Source organism: Trypanosoma theileri (assembly GCF_002087225.1).
Source record: "Trypanosoma theileri isolate Edinburgh chromosome Unknown TM35_Tth_7_V1, whole genome shotgun sequence".
Classification (NCBI taxonomy): Eukaryota; Euglenozoa; class Kinetoplastea; order Trypanosomatida; family Trypanosomatidae; genus Trypanosoma; species Trypanosoma theileri.
In genome coordinates, this window is record NW_021639849.1 from 126,547 (window position 1) to 149,433 (window position 22,887).

The following is a 22,887-nucleotide window of genomic DNA, read 5'->3' on the forward strand; positions in this document are numbered from 1 at the left end:
GACAATGCCAGGCCCGGCGGTGCTCTTTGTTGGGAATCTACCCACTGTGGCGAATGCGCAGTACGTAGAGCGTCTCTTCTCCGCCTACGGCCGGGTGCTGCAGGTGAAGGTGCTGCAGGAGGGCACTACTCCCTACGCGGAGGTCACCTACGGCGCCGTGGATGACGCCGATTCCGCCATCTCCGCACTCCACACGCTCTACTGCGCCTCCCCCGGACTCCCGCTCGTCGTGCTTTACCACCGCAACAGCCCCGCCGTCTCCGCCTACGGCAGGCGCGTGGGTGGTGAGTACGCAGCAGCGGTGCGTAGCTGTCGTGATCCAGCACATGTACCGCTGGAGGCATTTGATGAGCGATTTGAGCGCACAGAGGTCCCACCACCACCATCCGACAAGGAGATCCTTGAGGGTAACCGGTGGAATAGCCATTAACAGTGCCTCTGGTAGAGGGAACATGGATCCGGTCTTTAAAAAAAAAAAAAAAAAAAAAAAACTCTTGCAAGCTTAACATTTTGCTGTAAAAAAAAAATTGAGAGCATCAAAAGACAAATAACAGGGAGTGCACTTAACTGTTTGTTTAGTGAAATAATACCTCCATTTATTTTTATTTTTATATATAATCTTTCTTTTTTTTTACGTTTTTCTTTTTTATTTCTTGGTTTCCCTTTCTTGATTTTTTAGTTCTTGTTCTTTCTAGGAGATGTTAATAGTGTTGCAAAAGATATATCTGAAGGGTTTCTTAGTCAACTATTTTATGATGAAGCAAGATAGAAAGGGTTGAAGTTGAATGTATTAAAAAAGAGGCAGAGAGTATAGAGAATTGTCCCCTACCTGAAAGGAACAATCTGTAAAGCATACATGGGAGATGGATCTTCCTGACAGGGTTTCCTACCTGGGAACGGATCTCTACCGTACCACTTGATTTACTCAATTTTGTGCAACGCAGAAGTTTATGCCCATTCTTATGGGATAGTGTAAACAATGCTAATGAAGTTGAAAGCAATGCTTATATTGAAAAATATTATGATGATGAAGATAATAATAATGAATGTGATAATGAAAATGATTTTTACGTTCTCGGTGCGTGACACAATGTCCTGGGGAATCTGTGTGCTACCATTCTTATTTAAGTGAAATGACATTACATTCCTTTTACCAGTAATACTACTGGCATTGTGATCACTGCAAGTGGCGTTTTCACACCTTTTTTTTGTTGACGTTTATTTGTTTTATATTATGTATTAACGATAAATATGGTTCCTCTAGGTCAGAACAGTTCTACTGAGACATGTTGTGCGATGAATTAAAAAAAAAAAAATGATCGCTACTAAAGGAAAAATGTGGTGAGATCATTGATCGATTTTACCCTAAATTGATAAACAAGTAATTTTTTCTATTTGTGTCTTTAACCTCAAGATCTTTACACGAAGATTTGTACTGATCTCGGTGTGTCACATGACCCAATGTTGACAAGTTATCCTAATGATAAGTTTTCCTCTCGTTTGGGTCATTTAGAATGTTTTCGTCTTATAACCTGCATTATCTATGTTAGCCTAGGTATTCGGATGGAAATATATCTACGCGAAGTAGTTTTATGTTTATGAACGTATATAATTTCATTGTTTTTTTTCTTTTTTTAAATATATTTTTGTTACGGAGGGACACAGGAAGTGGAGTATATTTATTTATTGTCTCAAACTGATTAAAAAAATGTTTTTTATTTATTTTTTTATGTTTTTGTTTGCGATTTGGAAACCCTTTCTCTTTTCATCTTGGTTGGATAATTCCTTAAGTGGGGGTCGGAAGAAGTGTCGGAATCTTTTATTCGTATGTTAATATGCCAGGTTGATCGTAGTTTTTCTTTATTTTTCTTTTTGTTATGGTTAAAAATTAAAACATCGTGTATTTTTAATTATATATATATATATATATATATATATATATATATTTTAAAATCAGTGAGTTCCTTCTTCTTTTTTTTCATTGGTGTTGGATTTTCAAGATTGGTTAAATAAACAAGATCGACTAGGTACATTTCTCATTAAAAGCTTTTTGTTGAGTTTTTAATGGGACCTAGTAAAAGATGTCAAATGAAGTAATTCAAGTTAATGACGTGTCTCGAAAACTTCACCAAGAGTATGCACTCTTGTTAGAAAAATTGCACATGCTTCAGTCTGCGTGGCACAAAGCAACCATACGAAAAGGAGTTTTAGAGGCATCTTTCGCATCTACAGCATCATATGGAGACGTTTTGGAACCTATTCGACAACGTTTATCCGAATTACAGAGTGAACATGCAGTGCTCAGCCAACAGAACGTTTTCCTGCATTCGCAGGTTAAAAATGCAAAAGAGCTTTACAAGCGCGCTTGTGAAGAGTCTTCAAGTCTTTCTAGTACTGTATGCAGCGAAAAGGAACTTCTTGAGGAAGAATATTTGCAAGTTATGCGCTTAATTGATCAGTTTGATCCTGAACTTCAAGAAGATGCTCCGTTAGTGAAAGCGGCATTAGCAGAGCAACGTGTAGAGCTTCGAGTGCTACAGGATGCGTTAGATGTTGTTAAACAATCTATGGAATCTGATTCTATTGGTGAGGTGTTAAAGAGCTCTTCTATTTTTTTCGCGAGCTCTTCACCTACGGTGGAGGTCCCGATAGAAGATATCTCTCTTCCGGTGACGCGAGGGAGACTTCGACTACTGACGGGTCCATCGGGTGATGGTCTCCAGCAACTTAGGGATCGTCATAGAGTCTCAGTGTTTATCGTAAGTTCAAATGATCAAGTGTCAGTTCGTGTCCGAGGACATCGCTCAGGTGTGGAAAACTGTGTGTCTGATATTCGTCGTATATTGTCTCTATAAAAAATACAAACCAACTCGTAATACTTGCTGCTGTACTATCAACTTCACAGCTTTTTTTTTTTTTTTCGTTGTTATGATATTCATTTTTTTTTTCTTTTTAATCTTTTCCAACTTCCCCATAATTATTCTTTTATTGTTCTTGCTTTCCATTTTTTTTTCTTTGTTTTTTTTTTCTTATTTTTTTTTTTTACCCACTATTTACTGTTATTTATTTTTGAGGAGGTGGCTGACTTGATGGACGCGAGCAACGCGCGTGTGGAGAGGCTCCGCCGTGTTAACCGCTATAAGGCGGTGCAGGCTGAGCTTGCGCTCCAGCGAGAGGAAGAAGAGTTCTATGCCAGTAGAGAGAAAAAGATTCAAGCTGCTGCTCGTGATGAGGCTCTTGCGAAGGAGTTGGCAGAACAGCAGCGTCTTGACTTGAAGGATGAAAAGATGCTTCAGCTTGTTCGTACATTCCCGGAACTTCGGAACCTTGAGGCACAGCTAAAGCACGCTTTTATGAAGCGTGGACGGGCAGACCAGGTAGAAGAGTTACGTCAGCTGCGGGAGAAGCAGCTGCAGGAGGAGAAGGACTACATTGCGTATCTGGACCAGCAGGACAAGCTGTCGAAGGAGAAGGAGGATGAGCGGCGGAGGCGGGAGATCGAGGCATTCCAGCGCCATCAGGCCGCGCAACTGAGCTTAATTGAAGAGCGCAAGGCGTTTGCCGAGCGGGAGGCGGAGGAGCGGCGGAAGGAGCGCATCGCCGTGGACGCGGTGGTGGCGCGGGTACAAGAGAAGGAGTTCCTCGACGCCCTCGACCGTCACGAGCGGCAGCGACAACTGCAGGAGGAGCAGGAGGAGTTCCGCCGGCGTCGCGCGGATATTCAGGCGGCGGAGCGGGAGCGCGAACAGCGGGAGGAGGAGGCTATACGCGCTTATCACGCCGAGCAGGGTCGTCGTCGGGAGACAGATGAGAAGTTGCTGCGGGAGAAGGAGGCAATCAAGGCCCGCATCCTTGAAGAGCAGAGCAAAAAGATTGCGGAAGAGCGAGCAAAGCGTGAGGAGCTGGAGAGTTTACTGAATGACTACTACGAGGCAGAACGTGTCGCAAAGGAGCGCAAGGCAATGAAGGAAGAAAAGGAAATGCGGGAGAAGTTTGCGGAGGAAGTAAAGCAAGAGAACTGGAAGCTGATTCAGGATCGTTTGAAGGTAAAGGAAGAGGAACGGCTGGAGGAGATTAAGCTACGCCAACTGATGATGGAGGATCTTGCACGCAAGGCAAAGATGGAACAATTATCACGTCAACGTCAATTACAGCTCAAGAAGGAACACGCGATTGAAGCCGAAAAGATGCTTGAGGCACGTAGAGCGTTAAAACGCGAAGAAGAACGTCAAGCAGCCCTATTAGAAGAACAGGAAAAGAAACGACAGGAAGAGTTGCAAGAATACATCCGTCGTGCACGTGCGCAGTTGCTTGCCGATTATATTCCACAATTGGGAGAATTTGTCCCTGCACATGTACTTACTGTCGATGAAAAGAAAAAATATGGTATTATAAAATAGAATATTTTGTTTATGATAGAGAAGAAGAAGAAGTTTAATTGATTAACATCACCACTTCTTTATTTTAAGTGGTGAATAGTCATACTTCAATGATGTAATGGAATATTTTTCCGCAGGTATTGCGTGTGCGTTTGTGTCGCATTTTTAAATTATTTTATTCTTGTGTTTTTTTTTTTTTTTTCATATTTTGCATTCAGCAGTTGAGTAGTGTATGAGAGTAGTATATTATTTTCCTATATTTCTTGTTAGGATCATGTTTATTTTGTCTTGCTTGCTTCTTGCTATTCTTTTTTTTTCCTTCTTTTATTTTGTTATTATTATTTTTGTTATTGGGTTTTCATTTTATTTTGTTTTTAATTTCTCTTTTATTACATGGCTAGGGTTCTTTTCAATTGATGAGGACCTCTTCCATTCTGCTTCCCAAGAAGTTGTCAGCTGACAAGGTCTGGAAAGCGGTACCACTGCCTCAGCAGTTCCATACATCCCTTGAAACTGGAGACTGGATGCGAGCGTTGCATGTCTACCAGCGTCATCCGTATCACGCTCCACCTGTGGACACCTTTGATCTCTTAAAGGCGATTATGCACGCAACCGGTGTGCGTGTTGATGATGTGAAGAGCCGTTTCAATGAAAAAATACGGCTATCAGCTATACTTCAGAGAAAAGCACCTGATGAAGTGGAGTGGAGCGTATTCTGGGAGGCCCTTAATAAGGGAGATTCCAAAACGATTAGCGCCGCACTCATGGGGGCCCGTTTGTCAAGTGCAGGACAGCAAATAGCTACTGCTGAAGCTTGTGCTGTTCTTCTTAAATCTGCTGGTGCAGACTGGGAGTCTAAACTGGTAGATAGCGTTCCCTTTGCTACTGTAACACGTTGTAATCTCGTTCATGTGGCATTGCTACAAGAGCGGTGGGATGTTGCAGTAGAGCTGCTGCGTAATGTGCGTATTAATCGCAGCGATGTGATGACCCTATGGCCTCTAATTGAGCAGCTTGACTGGGAAAAAGTCCTTCTTCTAATATCGGCGTGTCCAAAGAATTCGGTACCGTTTGACTTAGCACTACGTCACATTCTGCGTGGAGGCTGTGGTCTTCAGTACCTCTCGGAACATCTGGAGAATGCACGTGTTCTCGGTGATGCAGATGTAGTGGCACCACTGCTTGCCCATGCGGTGGAAATCGGAGATTGGGATTTTATTAGCAGAGGAATGGAACATCTTGTTGATATCGGACAAATTACACAGCCAGCGCGCGAAGTGCTTGAACACATGGGAAAAATCCACGGTATGGAGAAGGTGTGTAAACGTTTGGAAGAGCATCGCATACCACTTCACTGTGTGACAGTTGAAAACCTGGAGAGTCTCAAACTGTGAGTAGAGGAAAGAGAAAAAAAAGAAAAGGGGTGGGGGAAGGGAGTGGGTATATATATATATATATATATATATATATGGATAGAAAGAGAGATGGGACAGAAGTGAAAGTATGCTTTATTCACAGATTTTTTTTTTTTAATTTTCTGCCCCATTCATTCCAATCCCTGCACCCTTCTTCACATCAAGTGTATTTTTTTTTTTAGAGTGGTGTGTGTGTGTGTTGATGGGTTGATGGCCTTTCTTTCTTGGGACATTCATGTTTTTGGACTATTTGGAGTAAACTATGCATTAATTATTTGGTTTATTAATTTACTTGCTCTCTTTAAAGGAAGTAGTTAATTGAAAGGGTACAAGAAAGAAAACAAAAAAAAAGGTAAACTGAAATAAATGAACTGGCTAATAGTTGTTGCGACACTACTATCCGTACTGGCTGTTGTTTCATCGGCTCAGTCGGTCCCATCGGATTCACACCCATTGTTGTTTGTATCTAAGTCTGTTTCGGATGACTATGTGGTGGTGGGAAATAATGTGGAGTTTACTGTCACTGTGTACAACTATGGACAGAGCCCAGCGGCAGATGTAACCATTACGGATGTGCTGGTTGACGGCTCTGTACGAACAAAGCACATTGACATGCTCTCTTTTGGTGAGTCAGCGGTGCTAAAGTATACCGTGACACCCAAGGAACTTGGTAGTTACGCTACCGACGTTGCACAAGTGACGTATGCGCTTCAGAAGGGAAAACCAGCCACAGAGAAGGCCTACAGCAACATGATCCGCGAAGGTAATGCCTACTTCCTTGGCGAAGGTTACGATGATGAAAGCTTTCGTGGTGTGGTATCTGTTGTCACGCGCGATCGCTATGACCGTCTTCACAAGCGGTACATTCGTGAATTTGTCGCTTATGCTTTTCTTTGCGTTGTTCCAGCAGTTTTTCCACTTGTTATGTACCGCACGGTGCAGAATCAAGTGGATCTACTCATCCGTCGCTCTAAGATGAGCAAATGAGAAACAGTAAAAGAGAAATAGGTGAACTACAACAATGTAAGGGTGGCGCGTGTCACGGTTGTGCGCTTCAGCTGGCACGTGCGGAGACTATTCCAAAGCTGAAGGAAGGAAGGAAGAAAGGGGGGTGAAAAGGAAGAATTACAAAATTTGATACGGAAGAAAGAAAAGAAAAAAAAAAAAAGCAAAAAAACGAAAAGAAAAAAAAGGCAAAAAGAAAAAGGAATGAGAAGCGGTTGTAGGTGAATTTTTTTTTGCTACACAGAATGTGTTGTTCATGTGCTTTTCACCCTTTTTTATCTACGTCTATATACACGCATATATGCCACGTTCTTTTCCACTTGTTCTTTCTGTTTGTGTATGATTGTGTCTTTTCGTCGCATTAATATGTTTTTCTTCTGCGATGTTCCTCAATTATTTTTTTTTTTCTTTTTTCTTTTTCTTGTTCTCTTTCTTTCTTTCTTTCCTTCCTTATATCCTGTGTTCCTGTTTACGTTAGTGGGACGGCCGCCTGAGAAAAAGGTATCTCCCTCTTTCTATCTCCGTTGGTGCACGCAACTGAACGCAGTATGAACAAGACAACCAACGCTGTCTCGGAAGGCTCGGGTGGTGTAGAACCGCAGTCACGCTCTGCCTCGCAGCGAAGCGGGTGGTCCGACGATGTCCCCAAGAAAATTGATCTAGAGCACGATCGACAGAGCATAGCCGCTTGGCGACAGACCAAATTGAATAAGATTATTCTCGAGGACGCGAGAAAAACATATGTTTCCCGGGAAGACCATCGACTAATGCTTAAGCAACTCATCTCCACCGCGTACTTTAAAGACAAGGAGCGCAAAGCTAACATTGATAAATGGAAGCGTATTGTGCTAGCTGTTGAAAAGGAGTACATTGGTGCTAACGCCCTCTTTACACTATCTCCTGACCCGTACCACCAAGTGTTGGCGAAGTTGTCCTCAATGATGATATGGAATGATGAGGTTCGTCAGTGGGGCTACGACTACTGTACAGGGGAAATTACAAGACGCCGTGCACATCATGTAGAAGTACTTGCGCGTCTCAAAAGTTCAGGAAAATTGTTTTTGAACTAGTGAAATGATTTTGCTTAGTATGTGTGTGTATGTATATGTTTTTTTTTTTTTTTTTTTGTCTTGTATCCATTTATTATTATTATTATTATTATTATTATTATTATTATATTTGCTCATGGGTGAGGTAAAAATAAATAAAAAAAAAGGAAACAGAAATTATAGATGAGAGGAAAATTATGCGTTCGTAAAGGCAACAAAGTATATATATTTATATGTATATGTGTGGGTGTGTCTGTGTATTTGAAACAGGATAAAATAGTCAAACAGAATAAGCTATTGGATTTTGGTACGTTTACGCAATCACAAAATAGGATATATATATATATATATATATATGTTTTACACCTTGCACATTAGAGGTGATTGTGGAAAGGTGCTGGTGTGTTGTGATTTGCTGTGATGTACCTGTGTTGTTGATTGGTGTGAAAGGAGCTTGGTGAAGAAGAAAAAAGGTTTATTCGTGTGTGAAAAAGGGGTTGGTGTTCAGACCAAGGAAAAAATGAAAGGGGATAAAAGTTCCATTATTGTTTTTTAATGTTGATTTTTTTTCTCTTAGGTTTGATTAAATCTTTAGTTTTTTTTTTCTTTTTTCTCTTGTATTTGTTCTTTTACTTTTGTTGATGGATATTTTCGTTGTTGTTGTTGTTTTCATGAGATAGTTGCGTAGATGGGCTTCACTTCTCTCTCTTTAATTGTTGATATCTGTTGTTTTTACCTTTCCAATTGTTGGTGCCCATGAGAAAAGTAGAAGCACACATGTATTTATCTATATAGGTGTATGTGTATGTGTGTGATTTTGTGCGTCAAAACACAAGGAGTGATAAATCGGGCAAAAAGAAAGAAGATAAGAATGAAAAAAAAAAGCCATAAAATAATTGAGTCAAAAAGAGAAATAGAGGGAACATACGAAAAGAAATTGGTGCTACTTATTCATGCCGCTGAAATAGAGACAACTACTACCCCTTTCTGAGGAAAGAGGAGAATATCATTAATAGAGTTATCTGTCATTGTATTTATATCTCCTTCTTCCTTTTTTGACAGGTGGTGTAGTAAGAAAAAAAAGAAATATGATAGTAAAAGGTAAAAGACCTGCCTGAGGTGGGTTGCGATATGTAAGTGACGTATATTGTTGAGGTGAGAAAAGTAGAAAAAAAGGAGTAAAAGGGGTATTCATAAAGTAAAATACAAAATATTAGAGAAAAGAAAATAGCAACACCCCCCCCCCCCCCCAAAAAAAAAAAAAAAACGACAACGTCTATATCCGTATCTTTCTGAGTACATAAAACTATTGTGAAAAGTAAAGGAGGAAAAAAGTAAATGTGACGGGAATAAGGGAGAAATGAAGAAAATGAGTCATGGAGTAAAAAGTGAAAAGAAATCTGTTGAAGGGAAAAAAAAAGTAAAAGGAAAAAAAAAAAATAAGTATATTTTAAAAATCAGACAGTTATTATTACCCATATATATATATATATATATCTATATTCTACTGAGGCCCTGTGGAATGAAAAAGACAAAAAAAAAAGTACCCGGGAGTTTTTAAGTATATTTCTTAGTTTGACCCCCCCCCCTCTATTTTTTCCCTCTTCTCATATTTCTCAATCAGCACCATTTTTAAATACAAAAGTGGTGCTGTGGTAATTCAGATGAAAGGGTCTGAAGAGGAGAGGAAGGGTAGTGCACCGAAAAGAAATGAGAATTGGTGTCCTTTTTTTTAAAGTGTATCTCTTTTTTTTTGTTTAATTTTTAACTATCATTACTGGTAGTAAAAAAAAAAAAAAAGTTGCACTTTTCTTTGCACCCACTTTTTTTTTTTCTTGACTCACATAATTGATCTAAGAAAAGGAAGCTTGCAACTTGATAGTGGATCTCTAGTGTAGGTACCTACTTCAGCACGTTCCGACGCCGTCTGTTTCTGATGAAGCAACTCTTGCCCCAGATGGCTGCGGCCTATGACCCAAAAGATGTGGAAAGTGGGTGGTACGAGTGGTGGGAGAAGTCTGGTTTCTTTCGCCCTGCCACAGATACTGGTCGCAAACATAATGATAAAACTTTTGTTATTGTTTCGCCACCACCAAATGTCACTGGTCATCTTCATATCGGCCACTCTCTTACAGGATCTGTGCAGGATACACTTATCCGTTTTCATCGTATGAAGGGCGACAACACGTTGTATGTCCCTGGTACCGATCACGCCGGTATTGCCACACAAGTGGTTGTTGAAAAACGCATCATGAAAGAAAGTGGAAAGTCACGTCATGATCTTGGTCGTGAAGAATTTTTAAAGCGTGTGTGGGACTTTAAGGAAAACCATGCTGGTTTTATTACGCAACAACTTAGACGTATTGGTTTGAGTCTTGACTGGACTCGTGAGCACTTTACAATGGATGATCACTGTGCTTCTGCAGTGGTTGAGGCGTTTGTAAAGCTACACGAAGATGGCTTGGTACATCGCTCTACACGTCTTGTTAATTGGTGTTGCGCTTTACAGAGTGCCATCTCTGATCTTGAAGTGGAATTTGTTGATGTTGCCAAAAATGCAAAATTGACTATTCCTGGGTACGATAAGAAAGTTGATATGGGTGTTTTGACACACGTAGCCTATAAGTTTGAAGACAGTGATGATGAAATTATTATTGCTACTACAAGGCCAGAAACAATTCTAGGTGATACTGCTGTTGCCGTTCACCCAGATGATGAACGTTATAAGAAGTATCATGGTAAACGTCTTAAATGTCCATTTCGAAATGAGACAATTCCTCTAATTCTTGATCCTATATTGGTTGATGTGAATTTTGGTACAGGAGCTGTAAAAATTACTCCTTCGCATGATCCAAATGACTTTGAAGCTGGTGTACGTCATAATTTACCGCAAGTAACTATGATGGATATGAACGGTAATATTTGTATTGATGGTCCTTTTAAAGGAATGCATCGTTTTGATTGTCGACGTGAAATTGTAAAAGAATTGGATAAGATGGGTCTTTTACGTGACGTGGTCCCATATGAATACCGTGTTGGTCGTTGCAGTCGTACAGGAGATATTGTGGAACCACTTTTGATGCCTCAGTGGTTTGTTGATTGCAGTGAAATGGCCCGTAAGTCTGTGGAAGCTGTTCGCAATAAAGAGTTATGCCTATATCCATCATCACATGAAGCGGTATGGTATCATTGGTTGGAGAATATTAAACCATGGTGTGTTTCCCGACAGCTGTGGTGGGGACACCGTATTCCTGCGTACAAATGCAGTGGTGTGATTCCACCCACTCATGAAGATCCATGGGTGGTTGCACGTAATCTGGATGAGGCAAAGTCAAAGGCAAAGGTAAAATTTAATCTCACTGATGCTGAAATGGAGCAGTTGGTACTAGATCAGGATCCTGATGTACTTGATACCTGGTTTAGCTCAGCCATGTGGCCTTATTCAACACTTGGATGGCCGAATGACACAGATGATATGCATAAATTTTTTCCAGGTAATTTGATGGAAACAGGTCACGATATCCTCTTCTTCTGGGTGGCCCGTATGGTGATGACATCAATTCACTTTACAGGTAAGTTACCATTTAAGGAAGTTTTCCTTCATGCTATGGTCCGTGACAAGAATGGAGAAAAGATGAGTAAATCAAAAGGTAATGTGATTGATCCACTTTTTATTATTAACGGCATTACTCTTGAAAAACTACATGAAACCGTAACAAGTGGAAACCTTGATGAAAAGGAGGTGCCAAAGGCTTTAAAACTACAGAAAGAAACATTCCCTAATGGTATTCCAGAGTGTGGTAGCGATGCCTTACGTTTTGGTCTTCTTTCTTATACTCAATCTGGACGAAATGTTAATTTGGACATTGACCGCATCGTTGCTTACCGACAGTTCTGTAATAAGTTGTGGAATGCTGTACGGTACGTTTTGTATCATGCTCTTGGAACAGAGTATAAACCAAATTTAACTTCTTTTGATCCCTCCATAACAAGTACTCTCCCACTGGAGTGTCGGTGGATTCTTTCCCGTCTTGATGTTGCAGTGGAAGAGTGTACACGTGGATTCTCAGAAGGTGTCTATGACTTTGCTCTTTCCACAAATGCAGCCTACCGTTTCTGGCTATATGAATTATGTGATGTTTATCTGGAACTCACAAAACCCACAATTCAAGCTGGAGGAGAAAAGAAACAGCTTGTGCAGGATGTCCTTCTTCACGTAGTAGAAGTGGCTATTCGTATGCTGCATCCTATGATGCCATTCCTTACGGAAGAACTTTGGCATCGTCTTCCGAACTACAATACCTTTGGGGTTGAGAGTATCATGCTTGCACCGTACCCTGTGGTTTCTGGATGGAAGAATGAAGTAGTAGAGGAACAGATGAAATTGCTTATGGAAACTGTACACAGTGTACGTTCTACCAAAGCTTCTTACTCTCTCACTAACAAACACAAACCTGATGTCTGGATCACTGCTCGTACACCAGAGGTAAAGGAACTTGTCAGTTCTCATTCTTTTATGATTGAGTCACTCGGTGTGGTTGGCAAAGTTTCAGTTATATCACCTGAAGAGGAAACTACCCATGTACCAAAGGGTTGTGGATTTTCAGTCGTTAACAAGGAGGTTGGTGTCAATATGATGCTACTTGGGTTTATTGACGTCCAGAAGGAAGTGGCAAAACTTGAGAAGCAACATATTGGGCTCCAAAAACAGATTGAAGGACTCAAGAAGAAGATGTCTATCCCGAATTACGAGACAAAGGTTCCTCTTGATGTTCGCAATGGCAATAGCGAGAAGCTTGAAACACTCACTGAGCAAGAAAAACAACTGGTGGAAGGTCTGGAAAAGATGAAATCTATGCTCTAAGATATGTGCGAAAGAAAAAGAAAAAAAAAAAAAAAAGTGTTTCTAGAGAATGCGTACGACGGGGTGTGTTTGAAGGAGACACGTTTTTTCTTTCTATGCTTGAATGAAAAATAAAATAAAGTGAATCGATGAATGAAAAGAAGAAAAAAAAAATGAAAAAAGAAAAAAAAAAAAAACATACATAGAAGGAAAAAGAAACAAATAAAAGCGAAAAATGAGAGGGAGACTAGGGTCTCTTTGAATGCATGTTTTTTTATTTTCTGATTTAATGATGAGGCTAAATAAACCAATAATCTTGGGTAGGGTCCTCCCCAGATCGTCCGGTAGTCACATTTTTTTTCTTTTTTTGTTCGTTTTGCGGAGGCAATAATATATAAGTGTGAGAAAAATGATTATTTATTAATCCGATCATTTTTTTTTTTTCGCCGGTTTATTTGCCTGTTCTCAAATTAACTAATATATCAAGTGAAAACCAAGTCCATTTCCTTTTTTTTTTCTGACTGAATATACCCACATGTCTATATATTTTTATTCTTACTTCCTATGATTCATTCTCTTCTTTTTTTTTTCTTTTTGTACTTCCTTTCTTCATCCTTTTATCCTTAAAGGGGAACAAGTTTTTTTTTTTTCTCACCTCTACGTGGTGAAACCCATCCACCCACTCACCCACATCCACAAACCAATTCCACAACACACACACACACATACCCACACGGGCCTTCCTGCGGCATCACCGGCAATGACGGCTCCATGGACGGCATCGCAGGCGGAATTCCCGAAGTCTGTGCACGCGCTGATGGCGCTGTGGGGCGGGTTCAGCGAGCCGCAGCAGGCGGTCGACGGGTGTCTCGAGAAGCGACTCGAGTTGGACCTCCGCCGCCCCATCGATCCCGCCAGCGTCGACCCGCAGACACTCGTCGACGCCATGCAGCCAACCGGTGACGGACTTCTTCACCACCGCGTCAACAGCAGCGGCCGCGTTCTCACCTTCCATCACAGTATCATGCTGCTGACGGAGAGACGCGTACTGGTGGTATCAGATTCCTCCGTGCTCCTACACGCCGCACTAAGACCGCTCATCAACCTCGTACAACAATGGGAAGTAGATGTTGAGTGGGCTTCTTTCATGCGCATGAATCTCGCTTCACCGTGGAGTCCAAAATGTGAGATTAGTGATATCATGGCACAGGAGTATGCGGAGCTCAAGTCGGTGTTTCCATCTGGACACCCTTATTTGACAGGTCCAGTTGATCGCGATCATTTTTTCTACTTTGTTTATGACAATATTGAACGCAAAATACCAAATGCGCGGCGTGAAGAGGATGTGCAGATTAATATATATATGCATAATATTAATGTCCCATGTCAGGACGGGAACATCAGCTATGAATCTCTAAAAAACATACAAGAGGTGGAACCGTTGCCATGCGCAACAGAGTACGAAGTACTACGAATTTCTGGAGAAGAAAATGGCACCTCTTTCGTTTCTTTTGAAACAAATGCAGCTGATGCTGAACCCAGCAACAAAAGAGTGCTGGAAAATATTGAGCGGTTCGCCCCTGATCGTTTCTCGATGGTGGTGTTACAGGACCGTGATGGCCATCTTGCAAACCGACGACATGTGTTTGGGGAAGTGAGGGGTTACAGTATTTTGAGCCGCGCTGTAAACCACTTCGGTGAGGGTTACGCATTTCACCAAGCCGTTTATGTTCGAAATGCGTAAATGGGTTGGATGGGATTTTTTTTTTTCCGTTTTTTTTTTTCTTTTTTTTGTGTTTTTTTTTTATTGATTGTATATAAAAAATTAAATAATCCCTTCCCTTCTGTCATTTCTTGTGCCAGTTCATCGAGTTGTCTTCTTTGAAGCACTCAACACCACTTTTGTTGCGACCCCTTTTTACTGTAATAAACCAAACTGCTGAGCCGACTTCTTCCCCCGCGGTTCTTTTCATTCTGTGAGCATCACACACGTCATTCTATATATAATGTACCATATTTGCATGAGCAGTGGTGAATGCTTCACATCAATTAGTGAGTGAGATGATTAAAAAAAGAAGAAAAAAAAAAATGGACTAAAGAAGGTGAAGGGTGTGGTTTTGTCTAACTGTGTGTTTGTATATATGTGCGCTTGTATTGCGTCAATTTGATAAATGAGCACACTGTGTCGCTGTATTTATTACGAACTCTACGACCGAGACAGAGACACACGTACACACAGGCAGACAGACAAACACACATTCTTTCATCGTCCCTTTTTTATTTTTATTTTTTTATCTTCACTCTATATTCCTATTTATTTATTTTTATATATATGTACCTGTATTAAACAATCATCAAGTAAACCTCTACGGGGGGCATTTTTTTCTCAACCACCGTGTCCATATCTTGAAGGCACACGGGCAGCTCGAACTGGCGGATAAGCGCTACCCTTTCGTAAAATGGTGTGCTTTATGCACATAAACTCACACAAATATACGGAGAGAGAGGCAAGATACCTACAAAGATGCACATATTAGAGATACTCAAATGTCAAAACAAATAGAAGACATTTGTGCTTACAAAACAAAAAGGGAAAGGTCTAGAGAGAGAAAGAGAGAAAAAAAGGAAGAAAGAGAGAAAAAAAGGAGGAAAGAAAGAAAGAAAAAAAAGGAAGATTATGTGAATATATTGTTTCCTTTGGTTGAACTTAGGACCTCTACGATTTATTATGGTGCTAATTTTTCATTTCATTTCCAATCCCCCATTTATTTTTGACTAAGGGGAATGTCCTTTTTTCTATTGTGAAAAAAAAAAAGAATCGGTTCAATCCTTTTCTTGTTTCGTTTGTTTTTTTTTTCCCCCTTTTTGACTCTCTACGCAATGTCCATCCGTCATTACTCCTGTGCTAGTGACTGTCTCTTCTCTAAGTCCAAGTGTATTTTTTTTTATCTTCTTCCCCCAGCAGCAATCATCTACGTGTCTTCCCGTGTGTGTGCATGTGTGGTTGTTGCTGCATCAAAAAAAACAAACACTAATGACTGATGAGTAAAGATGACTTTAAACACCACAGACGGATGGCGTGATCGTAAAGAAAGAAAAAAAAAAAAAATGAAAAAAAGGAGCGAGTTTTTTTTTTTTCTTATTCTCTCTTGTTTTGTCACCATTTTCTTATATTTTTGTTTTGTTGTTCTCTTTCTTCATCTCCTTGTGTGCGTGTCTTTGTCTGTCTACTCTTTTTCTCTTTCTTCTATATATACATATATATGTATATATGGGAGAGAGAGCATTGTTTATTTTGTGTTAGTGCCATGACGATTGGGTTATTTTTTCAGCGCTTTATCTATTTTCTAATTTAACTATGTCGGCGAAAAAGCAAAAAAATAAATAAATAAATAATGAGACAATAAGCCATGAAGAATGGGGGAAAAAAATAAAAAAGCCGATCATTCAATTTTATAATATGTTATTTTTATTATTTTTGACAGAGCTGCCTTAGTGGTGTGTGTGCCTTCAGCAGGCACGGTTGGGGAGGAAAGAAGAAGATATATGGTAGCGTACCATGACCGAGAAGAAAGGATTGAAATATACACAAGTATGATTGTTTGAATTGTACCAATAGTAATGGATTGAGGTACCAAAAGAAAAGAAAACCAAATCGAGAAGCGGCGTTGAACGGTAGAGTGTAGCTGCTTGTTAATAAACACTATTAGTGTTTGATTCTGTTCGCATATTGACAAGCACGCTCACCGTCATATCTGCCAAATTCAGCAGTGGGGGTGTTTTTCGCACAAAAAAATTTTTTTTACAAAAAAAAAAACAACAACAAGAGAATCTCTTATTTTATGTTATCCTTAACTGTCTTTTGTTTCTAGACGATAAAGTTTTGACCTTCATGATATCGGCCTCAATGTTTCAGTAGCAACTGCAGATGAAGCTTTGGGAAAGAGGGTGGAGGGAGGGGCAAGAGAAAAAACGGTAATGAAACAAGGATAATGATGGTTAACAGAAAAGAAAGAGAAACTCAGAGCACATAAATCGAAATGGTTATCACAGAAGCCACGGGGAGTGAAGCTTGTAAGAAACAAGCACTAGCAAGAGAGAAAGAGAAGAGAAAAACGAAAAAGAAAAAAAAATCAAAGAAAGGTAAATAGAAAGCAAAAACAAAAAAGAAGGGCAATAAAGCTTAGAAAGGAGTTAGAAAAAGGAGAAGAAATATGGTGGTTAAGGAAGTAGAGTATGATTTTTTTTTTTCACCCCTTTGCTTCTGTGAATAGAAGGGAAATAGAGAGAGAGAGAGAGTGGTACATATGAGTTAGGATAAACGAGTCTGTTTTCCTAAAAAAGAAAAGTAATAAATGTACACATTTATTCAATGAGTGTACGAAGAATTATCTTGGTGAGTTCACTCAGTGTATATATCAACTCAACGCCTCTCTCCCTCTCTTTTTTTTTTCTTCTATTCATACATATGGCAGTGTATCTACTTGCCTTCTTTACTATGGCTTGCGCCTGGCTTTCTTTTGTTATTTGCTGATCATCTGGGAAAAAAAAAGAATATAGTAGCGTATATGCGGTATTTCCAGTATTCAACAACTACGAAGGCCAAAAAAAGAAAAAAAATATGAAGAAGAAAAAAAAAAAAAAGGAGTCTACTCCACCTAGCTTTATGGCTATTGATTTCTTCATTCAAACAACAAAAACAACAACAAAAAAGATATTATGATGTTGCGTTATCTTGTGCATTTTTTTTCCTTTCTTGTTATCACCTGCTTTCTACTGACCGTTGTAAGCGTGGTGTGCTGCAGTGCAGTAAAAAGAAAAGAAGTGACCAACCTCAGAAAGAATAAGAAAAAAAAAGAATCTTTGATTTTGTACATCTTCTTATTTAGGCTTATATATCTTGTGAGTATTTCTGGAGAGCGGGTGACAAAAAAAAAAAAATATAATAGGAATGAGAACAATTTTGTGAACGAATGACTTCTACTTGATCTTTTTTTTTTATTTATTTATGAGTTTACTAGGGTGCGATGTATTTCTTTCTCTTGTGTGCTTATGTATGCTTATTCCCACTGCCGTCAACCCATCACTGACAAGATATTGTTCTTTCTGTGCATCCTGTTTTTTTTTTTTCTTTCTTTCTCTCTCTCTCTCTCTCTCTCTCCTTTTTCTTCCTCCTCCTCCCCCAGCTGGGTGCTGACTAAGGCCTTACTGACTTGCGACTCGAGTGGCTGCTGCTGAACCCAAATGTCGATGGAGAAGGACCCGCTCTCGCTGATGGCCATGTGGGGCTCCGTGGAGGGGCACAACCCGCAGCAGGGCTTCAGCTTCGAGGGGCCGGAGAAGCGGCTCGAGGTGATCATGCGCTTTCAGGAGAACACACACGTAGATGGACTGCTCGCTCACGAGGATGGGGTCTGGGCTGATGCCGTCGGGGCACTTAATGCACAGATTGTCTCTAAAGAAAGGAATGAGTATATTCGATCTTACGTTCTCACAGAGAGTTCTTTATTTGTTATGAAAGATCGTATTATATTAATAACATGTGGTACTACTACACTTCTTAAAAGTGTCCCTCATATTTTGAATGCGGTTAGTGCTGTACATGGTGAGTTGGAGTGGGCCTCCTTTATGCACAAAAACTATAGCTTTCCTTGGGAACAGAAGGGACCACATGCCTCCATGGCAGATGAATTCAAGGAACTCAAATCATACTTTCCATCAGGACGACCTTTTGTTCTTGGTCCCGTGGACGGTGATCACTACTTTTTATTTCTCCATGATGATATTATTCGCCCATCTGTAACAGAAAAACGTACCCAACTGAGTATGACAATGTATGGATTGGATCGTGAACAGACCAAAAATTGGTTCTCTGATCGATTTCTCTTCACTGGACCAGAGACTGCTGCTGTTCGACGAGAAACAAAACTTGACCAAGTTATGGATAGTTCATGGTTATTGCATGACTTATTATTTGAGCCTTGTGGTTATAGTATAAATGCTATTCGTGGGGAAGAGTACCAAACAATTCATATTACTCCAGAGGATCATTGTTCGTTCGCGTCGTATGAAACAAACTCATCCGCTGCAAACTACTCTGAACGTATGCAAAGTGTGCTTCAGGTATTTCGTCCTCTACGGTTTACAGTAATTGTATTTTTATCTTCAGAAAGTGAGATTGGAAAAGCTTACCATGCAGAACATAAAATTGGTGTAGAACCAGAGTTTTTTCAGGAATATGAGTTGCAACACCGCTCACTCCTTGAATTCTCTCAAGGGCAGACATCGCTAAAGCTGAATTATGTGAGACGAACCCTTGACGATGAGATCAAGGAGAATTAATACTACGAAAAGAAGAGAAAAGTTATGTGTTATATATATATATATAAAGGAAGGAAGACGAAAAAAAAAAGGAAGTGTTTTTGATACCCAAGCAAAAAAAAAAAAAAAAAAGAAAACATTGATGGGGTAACCTTTTCAATTGGTACTTAATATGGTCTTGGAAAAAGTGGCAGTGGTTGTCCGAATACTTTGTGGAGCGGTGGCGTTTTTTTTTTTTTTTTTTCTGTTTGGGTATTAATTGTATTACAATGAGTACAAAACATGTTAGTTGATTCTTCGCTCATTGTTTTTGAGTATCTGTGTATGCAATGTGGCTCCTTCCTATTTTGTCTATAATCGAGACGTGAAACAAGAGCCTTTACAATGAGAGAAAAGGAACGAAAAAGAAAAAAAAAAAAACGAACAAGGTAGGAGGTTGTGATAATGTATCTCTTTTTTTTTTTTTTTGTACTTGTCTTTGTTCTCGGGTTTTACACTTAGTAATTAGGGGAAAGGTGTTGTATGTATGTGGCGGTTGAGTCTGTTAAAACGAGTCACAGGCTCTGTGGGAAGCAAGGTGAAAGAGTTGAGTTCTTCCCAACAACCGTACCAGCGGGTACTGCAGTTATTGCATTCGGATGGTGAGGGGCTTCCTGCTGCAAAAGGAGTTTTTGACGAATTTCGCGCTTTTTATCGTCAAGTAACGACGAATACAACTACAGTACTACGTGCAGAAGTTAAACCTCTTGAGGAATTCTGTGGAAATTCAAGTGATGTGGAACCTTTTGCTTTAGTTATGATGAAGGTTCTTTGCGATCTTCAAAAATTGGAAGAGTTACGGTTTCTGTTTGCACAATGTGTTCTCGAGATTCCTTCCCCTTCAATAGAATTATTTAACGTCTATCTTCTTGCCATTTCCCTTACCGATACTTTTAATCAATATGAGATTGAGAATGTTGTAGAGATGATGCGAACTAAGAAAGTACACCCTGATGTTGTAACTCAACTTTCTCTTTTTATTATTTACTTACGACTTGGGCAAGACTATTCCGTGTGGTGGCCGTCCATACGCGAGGAAGTTTTGCGTATAGCGAAGTCTGGCCAACGCCGTCAACATCCGCTATTAGAAGTTAGACTTCAACACTGTTTTCAAACTCTTCTGCGTGTGCATCACGATGTTACTATGATTCAAGAATGCTTTGATTTATTAAAACTTATTGATAAAGAGAGAATTTCTTCTCGTTTATTGCTTCCGTATATGCTTCTTAGTGCCAACAATGCGGCAACACCTCCTGCAATAACTGTTCAATTAATAGAATTATTGGAAAATGCATGTAAATTAGAAGCAACATCATCAGAAAATTCCTCTACAACTCCTTCTTCAGAAGTTGACTCGAAAGAGGAGAAAAAAGATAATCAATACTTAAATGATCCGGTATTAAATAATGAATTAACAGCAATGAAACTTATGGCGAAGTGTGCAAAATGGGGAGACGCTAGTTCTGCATCCTACTTGTATAGGTACCTATGTGATCACCCTGGGGTGGTTTCTCCAGCTAATCAAACATCTCTGATATTGTTGTATATTGAAGCTATGGCGCAAGCTGGTATGTTAAAGGAGGCCCTATTACTACTAGAGGATGAAGTTCCTGATGCAAACGCCCAACCAGGGCCGCGACCAAAACTTTTTCTTGAGTCTAGGCGTATCACACTTCTTAACGCGGATCCTATCATGACACTTGTGCGTCTTCTTGCTGTGGGTGGTACAAACATTGAAGAGGGTTTAACAATACTAGAGGAACGACAGGCATCAGGTGGTCGAGTGAGTCAGAAATCTCTTAATGTTCTTCTTGAAGCGTGTGTCTTGTTAAAGGATGAAACAAGGGCGTCTATGGTGTTTAATACTTTTAATAGTTTTGGGACACAGAAGACATCACGTACATTTCTTCTTTTACTGCTTGCTTCACCCGATCCAGTATATTCAGCCGAACGTTTGAAAGAGGTTATGTCGGAGATGACAGATATGGGAATTGACTTATCACCGGATTTTCTCCGCGGAGCTCTTGAGTTGGCAATTGATGCCCAAAATATATCTGTTGCCATGCAGATGATAGAATATCATGAAACGAAAAATGTTTCTATTGAAAGCAAGTTGTCCATACGTCTTATGCGGTTATTATGTCTTGTTGTAGATATTGAAAGTGTACGGCGTCTCCTCAGAGTGTTAAGGGCAACACATTCTCCTGTTGATCCCCGCGGCCTTTCTCTCTGCGTAGCTACTTTCAAAAAGTGGCTAATTCCATGTGATGATTTGGAAGCTCATTAGTTTTTGTAAATGTTTTTTTTTTTTTGTTATTGTTATTATTCTTCTTTTTTTTGTTGTTGGTATTGCACAAGTTATATGCTGCAAGAATTCCTTGGTTTTTTTTTTTTTGTTGTTGTTGTTCCTGTGGCTCAAACTTAATTTCTGTCTCCCTTTATTCTTTTCCACCTTCTTACGTTGTTTTTTTTTTTTTTTTTCTATTTGCTCCACTTTGTATTGAGGTAAAACAGTGTAGGTACGACTCTCCCGTTTAACACGAACCTGCAGCAATGCTAACACCTCAGGAGGTTGCATGCGACTTCATCCCTGCGTTCTTTGAACGCCTCGCATCCAAGCCGGCGGAACTGGCGGAGATGTACGGCCCGCAGTCCACCCTTGTGATTGTGGACTTCGAGAACGGCACGACGGAGGCCACCGGCGCGGAGATCCCGCAGACCATTGAACAATGGGCCAGCATCCTGCAAGGATGCGCGTTGACCGTGGAGAGCTACTTGGCGGCTCCCTTGTACAGCGGGGTGAACGTTTACGTGACAATGAAAGCTGAATCCAGTGCGGCGTGGCACTACTTCCACTTTGTGACGACTCTTGAGTCTTACAGCGCTGGAGCTTACGGGCCTGAGGCGTATTACATCCGTCACCAGATTATGATGCGCCCCGGCGCCGCCGAGAAGGAGCAGCCTGCTGTGCAACTCACACCTGAGCCGGAGCAAAAAGTAGAAGAATCGCTTCTGCAGGAAACAGCGGTGGAGAATTCCGTTGAGGCAGCAGTAGAGCAGCAAGAAGAAGAAGTGGAAGAGCCTGCGGTCGACGTCAAAAGACCAGCGGCAGCGGAGCGAACACCCACTACCGTTGAGCCTACTACTACTACTACTACTACTACTACTACTCCTACTGCTACTACTACTACTACTACTACCACCACCAATAACAACACTGCCGCTCCTACTAACAATGTCGCCACCCAGCGTACACCTGCAGCTCCAAAGTCATGGGCTAGCTTGGCCAGCAGTGCCCCAAAAGGTGAGCCACGTCAGCCATTGAAGGTGACTTCTCATGAAAACGGTGTAAGTAACGAAACAGTTGAAGCCCCTTCTGCAAAGTCGGTCCAGAAAGAGGAACAGCAGGTGCCATCCCCAAAGACCCAAACCAAAGCCCCATGTGCGCCAGCTCAAGCTATCGGTGACCGTCTGATGTTCAATATTGATCATGCTGTTTCTGACGAGGATATTAAGTCTGCCCTTGGACGTCTTGCTGCTAACATCGTGTCTCTCCGTAATAATTCAGCCAATGGTCACGTTTTTATTGATTTCTCAGACAAAGAGAAGGTGTTGGATACACTGAAGGCGAACCCACCGATGATTGGAACTCGCAAGACTCGGGTAAACATCTACCGCCAGAGAACGCGTCAGTAGGTCAATTCATCGTTTAAGGGGAGTAGTATGTATCTACGTCTATGTCTGCATTTAAGTTTTTTATTTTCTCTTCCCCTATGTCTTTGTCTTACCCAGTGTGTATCCCTCTATGTGTATGTCTCTCTCCCTCGTTTTATTTA

At 40.5% G+C, this 22,887-nt stretch overlaps 11 protein-coding genes across 11 annotated transcripts; all 11 read left to right on the top strand.

Moving 5' to 3' along the window:
• Window positions 1-4: 4 nt before the first annotated feature.
• TM35_000071630 (putative RNA-binding protein) lies at window positions 5-430 on the top strand (the record flags this gene model as incomplete). The annotated part of the gene is made up of 1 exon (XM_029023609.1): window positions 5-430. The coding sequence occupies one exon, from the start codon at window positions 5-7 to the stop codon at window positions 428-430; it is 426 nt and encodes a 141-aa protein (XP_028884805.1).
• A 1,651-nt stretch (window positions 431-2,081) lies between these two features.
• TM35_000071640 (uncharacterized protein) lies at window positions 2,082-2,855 on the top strand (the record flags this gene model as incomplete). The annotated part of the gene is made up of 1 exon (XM_029023610.1): window positions 2,082-2,855. One exon carries the CDS (start codon window positions 2,082-2,084, stop codon window positions 2,853-2,855), a length of 774 nt encoding a protein of 257 aa, XP_028884806.1.
• Window positions 2,856-3,089: 234 nt separating this feature from the next.
• On the top strand, window positions 3,090-4,400 carry TM35_000071650 (meiosis-specific nuclear structural 1; the record flags this gene model as incomplete). Its single annotated transcript, XM_029023611.1, has 1 exon — window positions 3,090-4,400. The coding sequence occupies one exon, from the start codon at window positions 3,090-3,092 to the stop codon at window positions 4,398-4,400; it is 1,311 nt and encodes a 436-aa protein (XP_028884807.1).
• Window positions 4,401-4,795: 395 nt separating this feature from the next.
• On the top strand, window positions 4,796-5,773 carry TM35_000071660 (uncharacterized protein; the record flags this gene model as incomplete). Its single annotated transcript, XM_029023612.1, has 1 exon — window positions 4,796-5,773. The coding sequence occupies one exon, from the start codon at window positions 4,796-4,798 to the stop codon at window positions 5,771-5,773; it is 978 nt and encodes a 325-aa protein (XP_028884808.1).
• A 387-nt stretch (window positions 5,774-6,160) lies between these two features.
• On the top strand, window positions 6,161-6,781 carry TM35_000071670 (translocon-associated protein subunit beta; the record flags this gene model as incomplete). Its single annotated transcript, XM_029023613.1, has 1 exon — window positions 6,161-6,781. One exon carries the CDS (start codon window positions 6,161-6,163, stop codon window positions 6,779-6,781), a length of 621 nt encoding a protein of 206 aa, XP_028884809.1.
• A 566-nt stretch (window positions 6,782-7,347) lies between these two features.
• Window positions 7,348-7,869, top strand: TM35_000071680 (uncharacterized protein; the record flags this gene model as incomplete). Its single annotated transcript, XM_029023614.1, has 1 exon — window positions 7,348-7,869. One exon carries the CDS (start codon window positions 7,348-7,350, stop codon window positions 7,867-7,869), a length of 522 nt encoding a protein of 173 aa, XP_028884810.1.
• A 1,915-nt stretch (window positions 7,870-9,784) lies between these two features.
• TM35_000071690 (putative valyl-tRNA synthetase) lies at window positions 9,785-12,712 on the top strand (the record flags this gene model as incomplete). Its single annotated transcript, XM_029023615.1, has 1 exon — window positions 9,785-12,712. One exon carries the CDS (start codon window positions 9,785-9,787, stop codon window positions 12,710-12,712), a length of 2,928 nt encoding a protein of 975 aa, XP_028884811.1.
• A 739-nt stretch (window positions 12,713-13,451) lies between these two features.
• On the top strand, window positions 13,452-14,435 carry TM35_000071700 (S-adenosylmethionine decarboxylase proenzyme; the record flags this gene model as incomplete). Its single annotated transcript, XM_029023616.1, has 1 exon — window positions 13,452-14,435. One exon carries the CDS (start codon window positions 13,452-13,454, stop codon window positions 14,433-14,435), a length of 984 nt encoding a protein of 327 aa, XP_028884812.1.
• Window positions 14,436-17,935: 3,500 nt separating this feature from the next.
• Window positions 17,936-19,033, top strand: TM35_000071710 (S-adenosylmethionine decarboxylase (ADOMETDC); the record flags this gene model as incomplete). Its single annotated transcript, XM_029023617.1, has 1 exon — window positions 17,936-19,033. The coding sequence occupies one exon, from the start codon at window positions 17,936-17,938 to the stop codon at window positions 19,031-19,033; it is 1,098 nt and encodes a 365-aa protein (XP_028884813.1).
• A 505-nt stretch (window positions 19,034-19,538) lies between these two features.
• On the top strand, window positions 19,539-21,338 carry TM35_000071720 (uncharacterized protein; the record flags this gene model as incomplete). The annotated part of the gene is made up of 1 exon (XM_029023618.1): window positions 19,539-21,338. The coding sequence occupies one exon, from the start codon at window positions 19,539-19,541 to the stop codon at window positions 21,336-21,338; it is 1,800 nt and encodes a 599-aa protein (XP_028884814.1).
• Window positions 21,339-21,604: 266 nt separating this feature from the next.
• Window positions 21,605-22,747, top strand: TM35_000071730 (uncharacterized protein; the record flags this gene model as incomplete). The annotated part of the gene is made up of 1 exon (XM_029023619.1): window positions 21,605-22,747. The coding sequence occupies one exon, from the start codon at window positions 21,605-21,607 to the stop codon at window positions 22,745-22,747; it is 1,143 nt and encodes a 380-aa protein (XP_028884815.1).
• Between the last annotated feature and the right edge of the window lie 140 nt (window positions 22,748-22,887).